The 10,558-nt window shown below is 52.2% G+C and overlaps 2 protein-coding genes across 2 annotated transcripts; both read right to left on the reverse strand.

Annotated features, from left to right (window-relative positions):
* Positions 1–1,338: 1,338 nt before the first annotated feature.
* On the reverse strand, positions 1,339–2,212 carry LOC117863423 (uncharacterized). Its single transcript, XM_034747118.2, has one exon. The coding sequence runs from the start codon at positions 2,156–2,158 to the stop codon at positions 1,760–1,762; it is 399 nt and encodes a 132-aa protein (XP_034603009.1). The 5' UTR covers positions 2,159–2,212; the 3' UTR covers positions 1,339–1,759.
* An 819-nt stretch (positions 2,213–3,031) lies between these two features.
* LOC140223510 (uncharacterized) lies at positions 3,032–8,968 on the reverse strand. Its single transcript, XM_072295351.1, has 5 exons — positions 8,612–8,968; positions 4,037–4,541; positions 3,799–3,841; positions 3,227–3,585; positions 3,032–3,141 (listed from the first exon to the last, which is right to left on the reverse strand). The coding sequence occupies exons 1-5, from the start codon at positions 8,966–8,968 to the stop codon at positions 3,032–3,034; spliced, it is 1,374 nt and encodes a 457-aa protein (XP_072151452.1).
* Between the last annotated feature and the right edge of the window lie 1,590 nt (positions 8,969–10,558).

The following is a 10,558-nucleotide window of genomic DNA, read 5'->3' on the forward strand; positions in this document are numbered from 1 at the left end:
GTTCTGAAAATTAAACAGTGGCAGTGCTGAAAGGATGCTATTGATACGAACCATGAATGGCAAAATTCGACATTACTAGTAACATATGTACATCAACCTCTGTTCAGGGAATGTTTAGCTTCGGATGAGGATGCGAAAGATGGTTGCAGTTGAATAAGGTAGAAGTCACTGAGCAAGCCTAGGTGACATGTCATTCAGAAGATCATAATAAAGGAAGAAGCGGTAATATCCAGGATTGTAACAGAAATGACCCTATATCAAACAAGGAAATTAAAATGCTGAGCATGTCATTCGCCTGACAGGTGGCAAGCGCTAGAAGGCATCTTGAGGTAGGCGAAAAATCACCATAAGTAGCAACAAGCTGTGAAGGAACTGCTAATTAAAGAGTTCATATAAAAGAGAAATTGAATTAGCATACCGACAAGAGTGATTAAATATAAAAGAGAGATGAGTAATGCTCAATTGAAGGCAACAATTAATTACTATTGTCACTTGTTTGACAGCATTTCCGTTGTACAATCAGATAAACATACCAACTACAGAGTAGAGAGAAAGGAAACCGACCGCCGATCCTTGAGATCACGCATGTAAGCAATTGAATGAGCCTAGTTCTATATCCATATGCCCATGCACCAACCATAAGCTAAATGATTCCAGCTCACAACTCGTCCAACATGCCGTAATAGGAACTGGACATATACCGCAGATTTATTTCCCCAATCTCTTGTAATTTTGTATTTCATAGCAGACTTAATCTTCTTTGTCTTTGTTTTCACAGAACACAGTTAACAGGTAAAGTAGCAACACTCCTTGTTGGCCTCTATCAAGAAGATGGCAGTGTACAGTCCATCAGAAACTGCAAGCAGCTGGTCTGAAAATTAAACAGTGGCAATGCAATGGTCAATAGGTTGCTATTGATATGAATCATGAATGGCAGAATTCAACATTACTAGTAACAGAAGTACATTCACCTCTGTTCAGGGAATGTTTAGCTTCGGATGAGGATGAGGATGGTAGTTGCAGTTGAATAAGAAGTCATTGAGCAAGCCTAGGTGACTCGTCACTCGTCAGGCTGTCATTGGAAAGATCATAATAAAGGAAGAAACAGTAATATCCAGAATTTTACCAGAAGTGATCATATATCAATCAAGGAAATTAAAATGCTGAGCATGTCATTGGCCTGACTATAAAGCATCTTGAGGCAGTCGAAAATCACCATAAGTAGCAACAAAATGTGAAGGAGCTGCTAATTAATATAAAAGAGAAATTGAATTGGCGTCGCGACAAGAGTGGTTGAATATAAAAGAGAGAAGAGTAATGCTCAATTCAAGGCAACAATTAATTACTAATGTCACTTGTTTGACAGCATTTCTGTGTACAATCGGATAAACTTACTAACTTCAGAGTAGAGAGAAAGCAAACCGACCGCTGATCCTTGAGATCACGCGTGTAAGCAATTGAATGAGCCTAGTTCTATATCCATACGCCCATGTACCAACCACAAGCTAAATGATTTCAGCTCACAATTCATCCAACATACCGCTATAGGAACTGGAAATATACTGCGGATTTATTTCCACAATCACTTGTAATTTTGTATTTCATAGCAGACTTACTCTTCTTTGTCTTTGTTTTCACAACAAGATGAGTACAAACAAACGAGGAAAATTTTGTAACTCACTAAGCTAAGGAAGCAAGGAATAGATCCACAAATCTACAAGGCTACACCCGACTAATACAACAGTACTGCGAAGGCACTCTAGTGGGCGGCGACCACCATGTCAGGCGAGCTCAGGAACTCGATAACCGCCTCGAGGGGCAGATCAGGGCTCGGGGGCGGCGGGGAGAAGAGCACCGCGTACTTGGCCGCCGCGAGCTTCTTCCGCTGGGGGCACTGCGGCGCGAGGAGCCTCGTGACGGGCACGAAGTACGGCACGGCCGCGCCGCCCTCGCCGTCGCCGTCGCCAGCCGCAGGAGGAGGAGGCGACGCGGGAGGGGACGCCGGCGCCGGCGACGAGGGCGGGGGCAGGCGGGAGGCGCGGCCCCCGCGGCGGAGCCTGGCGTCGCGGAGGCGGGCGAGGGCCCCGGGGCGGAGGAACCGGTGGTGGTCGCCGCTGGCGGCGGCGGGCGGGGAGCGGGGCTTGCGGGTGGCCGCCATGTGGGTCCCGGGTGTCGGTGAGGGGCGGATAGCCAGATGGGCGGGTGAGGTGTGCGCTGCGGTGGAGGCGGAGGGACAGGGGGGTATTTGAAGTGGGCTAGGGCTGAGCGCCTGAGCGGGAGGCGCGAGCTTTGGGAGGGAAAAGTTTCGGCCGAAAACGCTACGCTTACCGCGTCTTCCCCTGCTGTTGACTCGGTAATCCACTGCCAAGTGGGGCCATGGTTAAGTTGACCCTACGTGGCGGTGGGGTTGTTTGCTCACGGCTTGGTAGGGCGTTGGTGGGGGAACGGGTGCCCGCGGTTTGAAACGGGACGGCGGCGGCTCGCGTGAGACCGACGCGTCGCGCGCGGGGGCGAGGTCGGCCAGATCAGCGGATCGGCAAGGCCGCATCGGTGGTATGGGCCGGGTGATCGGGGAAGGAAGTTGTTGGGTCACGAGGAGTCTCTCGTTTGTTTCCGAGCCAGGTTTTGGCAGATCCATCAGAGCTTAATTGTTTCCAAATTGGGCCAGTTTTTTTTTTCTAATTTTCTTTTTGGTTTTGTTGAGGAATGGTAGTGGTAGACTCGTCCATCATTGGATTGTCACAACCTACTTCCATGGCAAACACCAAGTGACCCTTGTGTCAACACAAGCATACACCATAGCTCAAAAACGTAATACATAACCTGATGCATGCTAAAACAAAGTTACACATGATAAGCAATGAAGCACTCTAAGAGACTATCATGTAACGTTGGCATGACAGGTCATCATCGTTCGTCACTCCAACTACTAGATTATATTCTTATCCAGGTAGATGCAATTCGATTGTAGCCATCGGCACTAGAGAGTTAAGGTAAGAAAGAAATCGAATTTGCCGGACAATCTGCGCTCCTACAAGATCTGCGAGCCTTGGAACTGCAAATTGACGATCCTTAGGTTCCTAGGCACGGGAACCTCCTTCAGCCACACCAGTCGGCTCGTCCGCCCACCTCTCACAACACCTGCCAATGGCAAAATGCAAAAAGAAAAATGGACATGAGCTCCCTCATTTTCATGTCATCACCCATCATATCTACTACAAATAGCTAGCTCTTGACTTACTGCGCTCTTGGGAAGACTCCTGATAGTAGGTGCAGGCCCGCTGCTCTGCCGGTGCATATGGTGGGGTGAGGACATCGAGGAGCGCACAATGCTCCTCCCCCATAGCCGTGAACCGGTGCAAGTTTCCACCACCGTCTGGGAATAGCACCCAGGTGCGGGACGCCGCCGTGACATTGCGGTCTCGCACCTTCTCCACAAGCATATGTGGTCCCAAAGTTGTTAAGATGCGGGGACGGACCCAATCGTATGCCTCGAGGCGTGCAGACCCGATGAGGAGCTTGCTGAACACTGTCATCCCCGGATGATCATGGAGGGGCATAACCGATCTTAAGGGAAGAAAGAATACCGCAATCTGCAAGATTGATATATGCGTGCAAAAAAGTTGGACATGTCAATGATCAAATACACGTGTTCCGGTTCAGCTTATTATTTCTGATAAATTATGCATGGCTCGATCGATCCATATAGTTACCGTAAAATTGTTGCATTGGTGAATGGTTTTGCAGGTAATGATAGGAGGGTTTTGATGACGATGGGTGTTCATCTCGTTGAAGAAGCTGATCTCGTCCCGAAGCCCAACGTCATCCGGCCTGATCGTGTCTGAAAACATCAACATCATCAGCAACTTTTTCAAATACAATTGACGTGCTGAGTGCTGACTGAGAACTGAACTTAGATTTCGAACGGTAAATGAATCCGAATTTAATGAATATCTAAAAAACAAAAACAAAACACACGCCGCAATTATCATGCAAATAATTAGCGAGAAGGAATAAGGGGGCGTTCGGCACGTACCCATTATGCCGCGGATGTAGGGTACGATGGAGGCCATCGGTGGTGCGCTGGCGACACCGAACACGGCGCGGCACGCGTCCAGGAGTCGCTGGAGAGGCAGCGGCGCCGGCGCCACGGCAGGCTGCTGCACCGGCGTCGCGGAGAGCCGCTCCGCCGCCTGCTGCGTCCCTTCGGCCTCCGGTTCCTCGTCCCGCCTCCTCTTCCGGCCCGACAGCGCCGTCGCCGGCGCCCTTTGCCGCCTCTCGTCCCCGGGCCCCATCGCCTCGGTCCCCATCTCCTGCTCACTGCACCTCATCCTCGACCTCGAGGCGCCAGCGCCCGCCGCCTCCACGAGCTCAAACGCGGCCTGCACGGGCACGTCCCCGTCCTCCCTCCGCCGCTCCGCCCCCTGAGCCACTGGATTTGCCATCTCCCTCTCTCCTCCGCACGCCGCCAGTTCGCCAGCTTCGCCGTTTCCCTCCATTGCCGCCGACCCCGACACAGTTCCGCACTCCAAGCTCCACACCTGCAATGCAAACCAAGAAAGCGATCAACAAAACCATAATTTTGCCGGGCAAACTACTCTCTCTGATCACGCCGACGATCGCCTGACCTCTCAGCGAGCAGGCAGTACTAGGCAGAGCAAGCAAGGAAGAACTGTGAGCACAGCGCAGGATGAGATGAGCAAGGGCTGCCGGCGCCGGCCACATTTATACCCGTGAAACCCGAGCCCCTCCTGACCAAAACCGGGGACGGATGATGAGAGGATCAACGTTCTACGTCATGAACTTAGGGTTCACGCAGGAGGTAACCGGTGGATTAGACGAAACCGTCCCGGCTGCTAGCTAGCAAGCGCCTCCCGTTTGAGCCCACCGTCCCGGCCGCTTGCACGCAGTGCTCCCCGCCGTGGCTGGCCGCTGGCGCGGCCGGCGTGCCTTCCCTCTGATCTGGCGCGTCATCACGCGAGAATGGACAAGAAACTGATGACGTTTCCAGCTCCATGCTTATCTTTCGGCTGGTGGTGGAGGAGGATGGGTGTGGGAGGCAAAGAAACGGGCCTTGCGTGCCTTGCTGCCATACTTTTTTTTTTCGAACAACTGCCTTGCTGCCATACTCATGCTGACCGGCACGACAGTGGTAGCCGGAGGACAGGACGAGGAGGAGGAGGAGGAAGAACGTGAACAGATGCGTGCAGCGTGCTGTTGCATTGCAACTTTGCAAGGCAGCAGGGGATGTGCTGGCCTGGCCTGGGCTGCACTGGCCTGCTGTTTCTGTGTGCTGCTATATACACTTGTGCGTCTTATGGTTGTGATGTGGATGTGGCTGCTGGCTGCAGATTGCTTCTAAGGTTTATTTTCTTGCACAATATACATTTCGTAGGTTCATGCTTGATTACTTCTTAAGTTTTTAGTAGATAAATGAACAACAGAATTGTTCTAGGAAATAATAAAGATGGACAGCAGTAGGTTCCAAAAGAGAAAGGAAACAACAGAAACGGGTGTGCTTGCAAGATAAAGTAATCGCAAATCAATTCTAACGCCATGGTAATGAATATATTGAACACCCATGTAAAAAGTAAGAGCATTGCTAAAAATATTGAGAAAATATTCATAATTTACCTGTGATGCGGCCCCGGGGTCAGAGACTCGTGATAAGGACGATGATGTTGGGCCGCCGTATGACCATGCAGCTTGAAGATTTAGTTGGGAGATGTATCCGATTCGACGATAATATCTCGATGGCGTATCCGCAACAAAGGGAGAAGAGATAAGAATAGCGGTCCCTAGGGAAGAAGGGGAGCGCTGATAACTAATAAAACTGGTGACGAGGTTTAGTCTAACAACTAAAAGAGAAGCACAGCAAGGAAAGAGGGACGATGGTGGTGGTGGGGCTTTATAGGTGGTGAGGGTGGTCATGGTGGGGGATGGGCTCTTGACACTACATGGCACAATCAATGTAATAGAGAAGAGGGGAAGCAGAAGGTGCCCATGGTGTAAATGAGAAATTAGATTCATGAATAGAGAATTGGATGCGTTCTTATTGTCATTGTGGGTATATATAGAAATGCAGTATTAATTAGTGGTCACAAGGGGCGCGCCTGGTTTGGTGCCAAAGTGCGCTCCTCCATCCGCAAACCCGCCCGCAGTATTTTGCTTTGCGCCCACGGTATTTGCTTGCCGCTTGTTTTGGCACCCGCCTGTTGCCGCACCGACGCACCCGGTTATATAGGGGCGGTGCAAGGCCGAAACCAAGTGTACCGAGTAGTGCACGAGGGAGGCAAATAATTTTCTCACATATCGCAGCCATAAACACGTCATCACAAATGTTGTTGCTGGCGAAAATGCTTTATGGTAAGTTTAGACTGAGTAAAGAAATATGCAAAGGTGATGTAGCGAGCAATTTTGTTATTTTTGGGAGAAATATGTTTACGCAATATTAGGTTGATAAACATAGCTCTTCCAATCCATAATTCTCCTTATACCTCGCTATCGTCGAAACAAGGGATCCCACTAACGTGCAGGCCAGCACAGCTCGGCACTATGTCACTAGTCCCGCAAGCACGGGGGCTCAGAGAATGCTGTAGGCTCGAGTGTCACCCCCGAGCTCTCGCCTATGGCACGGCGAGGTCCGTGCATAATGGTGGGCCCTAGCAGTGGCGGAGGGAGGGGGCAGACAACGCCCTATGCCTTGCAGTTTTTCACTGAAAAAATAATTTTGAATTTATCCAAATTTTGAAAAAAATTACAATGAAAAAAATAAGGGCTACGCTCCTGAGCCCCGTTGCATTGCGTCGTCCCCGAGCACCTGCCCCTCTCACGTCGCGGAGGGGGCTCAGGCATATTTTTATGGGCATGCACATCCACCTGCCTCCCTCACTGCTTCCTAAGAGGAGTGATCATGACTGTTCGTGACACCTTAGACCCATCACCCTTCCGTACGTCAAGGGTGGTCTGAGCTAGCGCCGACGTGGCCCGTTTGACCTCGGGCCCCAGTGATGTGGGAACTGGGAACCCCCCATGTCACACGAATGACGAACCCTACTCCGCACGGTGTCACAGGAGCATGCATGGGATTGGAAGCGCATCCATTAATGTAGCCCTGCAGTCGGATACCTTTAGACTTTTTGTCCAATATGGTTCGGCCATTGTAAATGCCCCAATGTACATGTATATCAGTATATGTAAGGGGAGGCTCAAGGCCATAAGAAAGCAGGACGGATCGGATAGAGCAAAAGGGCTCAACATGCAAGCCTCGTTGGCTGCTGGCTCCTGCTAGGCGGCACGACGACGAGCACGGTAGACGCGGTGGCACCGTCCCCGCTGGTACGGCAGCTCGGTGAGAACGCGTTGGTGATCGATGCGGACGCCCTGCTCCTGAGTCCTGAGACCGTCGGGGCGCCGTTGCCGCGTTCCCGCCCTGTCGAGGCGGGTGGCTACATCCGAGGTCTCGTACTCCTCCTGCTCGCGCTCTACCCCGTCCTGCCCGTGCCGTCCCACGAGCCGCGCGCGGAGGCCATGGCCTGCGTCTCCTTCTACGGGCTTCGGCGGACGAGGCGGCGAGGATCGGCAGCGCCGTGCTGCACGGCCAAGCTCTCCTTTCTGCGAGGCGCCGGACTTGCACGCGCCTCTCCAAGGCGCTGGTTGCGTTGCCCTGCAAGGAGGTGAAGGCGTGGTGGTCGTGAGCAGGACGTTCCCGATGGTGTGATGGTCTGATGGAGGAGGCGTTCTTGAAAGAGTAAGCGGGACGTTGTGGCCGGGAGGGAGCTCAAGGGAGGCCCACGATATCTCACCCGCGTTATGACCGAGTTCGACGTGGGGAGGCTGGCGTGTGTCGTCCTAAAGCAAACTTAGAACTTAGAAGACCTCGTGCAGCTACCCGAAGCCCGGGCCGTGGTGTTCCTGTGTTCCACGACGCCCGCGTCCGCGCTAGCCATATGCACATCTACTTCCCCTAGCCGCCCTCGTGGCCAGATGACTGACCAGCCCCCAAAATCTACACACGCGAGCGAACTCTCACGAGCTTCTTGTTTGGGAGAGGTGCACGTTTTTGCAGATGCAAGGTGCACGTTTTTCATAGGACATACCAGTAGCCTCCTCTTGTTTTCTTTTTCTTTATTACTAATAGAACGATACATATTTGCAGCACACCATGGGCGAGTGTTTCAAATGTCAGCACGATATCTTTTGATTGAGTCCATGCATGGACACCGCAGAATTTTTCACCTCTTCATTTTTCTCGTTCAAAAGGTTTATCATTTTAACGAAACAGTACGAATGTAATAGCTCGTATAAATTGTCATCGTCGTCATCATTTGTCACTGCTAGCTAGATTCTTGTCTGGCACGGAGCTACTTGAGAGTTAAACCAAGCAGGAAGATCTACAAGCCTACAAAATCTGCGGGCCTTTGGAACCTGAAGTTGGCAATCCTCGAGCTCCTAGGCTGGGGGATCTCCTGCAGCCACGCCAAAACTGGCGCCTTTGCCCACCCCCTCACCACACCTGCCGACGGTAAAATCAAAATATGAACACACATGAACTCACGCATTCGGCACCCCGTTATATTTGTCATGGTAGCTAGATTTTGGCTACACTTACTGCGCTCGTAGGGGGAGTCTTGGTAGTAGGTGCAAGCACGGTGCTCTGTCGGTGCTCCGCCGCCTGCTGCGTCCCTTCGGCCTCCGGTTCCTCGTCCCGCCTCCTCTTCCTACCTGACAGCGCCGTCGCCGGAGCCCTTTGCCGCCTCTCCCCCGGCTCCATGGCCTCGCTCCTCAGCTCCTGCTCACTGCACCTCCTCGAGGTGCCAGCGTCGTCCGCCTCCCTGACCTCCTCCGCGGCCTGCACGGGCACGTCCCCGTCCACCCTCCGCTGCTCCGCCCCCTGAGCAACAGCAATGGCCGTCTTCCTCGCTCCCCCGCACGCCGCCAGTTCGTCAGCTGCGCCACTTGCCTCCATCGCCGCCGACCTCGACACAGCACCACACCTCGAGCACCACACCTGCAAAGCAAACCAAGAAAACGATCAGGAAGACCCGAGTTTCACCGTGCAAACTACTCCCTGATCACGCCGGCGATCGCCTGACCTCTCAGAATGAACCTGACGAGCAGGCTGCAGGCAGCGCAAGCAAACAAGCAACTGAGCACAGCGGAGCGGAGGATGAGATGAGCAGGGGTGGCCGGTGCCGGCCACATTTAAACCCGTGAAACCCGAGCCCCTTCTGACCAAAACCGGGGACGGCTGATGAGCGGATCAACGTTCTCCGTCATGACCTTGGGTTCACGCAGGAGACAACCGGTGGATTGGACGAAACAGCTAGCAAGCGCCCGCCTCCCGTTTGAGCCCACCGTCCAAACGCCGCTTCGCGCGGCGCGCTCTCGTCCTGCTGGAGGCTTGCACGAGGTTCTCCCCCGCGTGGGTGGCGCGGTCGGCGTGCCTTGCCACGGCGAGCGAGCCACTATCCCCCTCTCTCAGATCTGGCGCGTCGTCGGCGAGGATGACGGGCAAGAAACCGATGCCGTTTCTTTTGGCTCCATGCTTATCTTTTGGCTGGTGGTGGATCGGAGGATGGGTGTGGGAGGCGAAAAGAAACGAGCCTTGCGTGCCTTGCTGCCATACTCATAGTGCACTGGCCGGCACACTGGCAGTAGCCAGAGGACAGCGCGAGGAGGAAGAAGAACGTGAATAGATAGATGCGTGCAGCGTACTGTTGCATTGCGACGCAGCAGGAGGGATGTGCTGGGCCTGTTGGCCTGGGCTGCACTACCACTGACCTGCTATTCCTGCGGGCTGCTAGTGCAATACTTGTGCGTCTTGTGGCTGTGATGTGGCTATGGATTGCTTGTAACTGGTAAATAGACCTAAAGTGAACAAAAGAAATGTTCTCGGGAATAATAAAGATGGACAACAGTAGGTTTCAAAAAGAGGATACAATATAATAGAATGATCTAGGATCAGAAACTGGTGTGGTTGCAAGGTAAAATAATTGGTAATTAATTCTAACGCCATGGTAAGGAATACATGACCACCCATGTAAAAAAAGTAAGAGTACTGCTAAAAAAACCACAAACCATGCATATATAATTTATAAATTACCTGTGATGCAATGCCGGGGTCAGGGGCTGGCGATAAGGACAAGGATGTAGGGCGGCGGCATGAACATGCGACCGCAAGATTTGGTTGGGAGAGGTATACGATTCGACGATAATATCTCGGTGGCATATCCGCAACAAGGGAAGTGGAAGAGATAAGAATAGTGATCCCTGAGGAAGAAGGGGAGCACCGGGCAACTAACAAAACTGGCGACGAGGTTGGGTCTCTCAACTAAAAGAGAAGCAATGCAAAGAGAGAAGGACGGTGGTGATGACCCTTTAGAGGCGCCAAGGGTGGTCATGGTGTGGGATGGGCTCTCGGTGCTACATGGGACAATCAATGAAATAGAGAAGGGGGGAAGAGAAAGGTGCCAATGGTGTAAATGAGGAATTAGATTCATGAATCTAGAAATTGAATGCATTCTTGTTGATATAGCGGGTATATATAGAAGCGAAG

The sequence above is a fragment of the Setaria viridis genome, chromosome 7, assembly GCF_005286985.2.
Source record: "Setaria viridis chromosome 7, Setaria_viridis_v4.0, whole genome shotgun sequence".
NCBI lineage: Eukaryota > Viridiplantae > Streptophyta > Magnoliopsida > Poales > Poaceae > Setaria > Setaria viridis.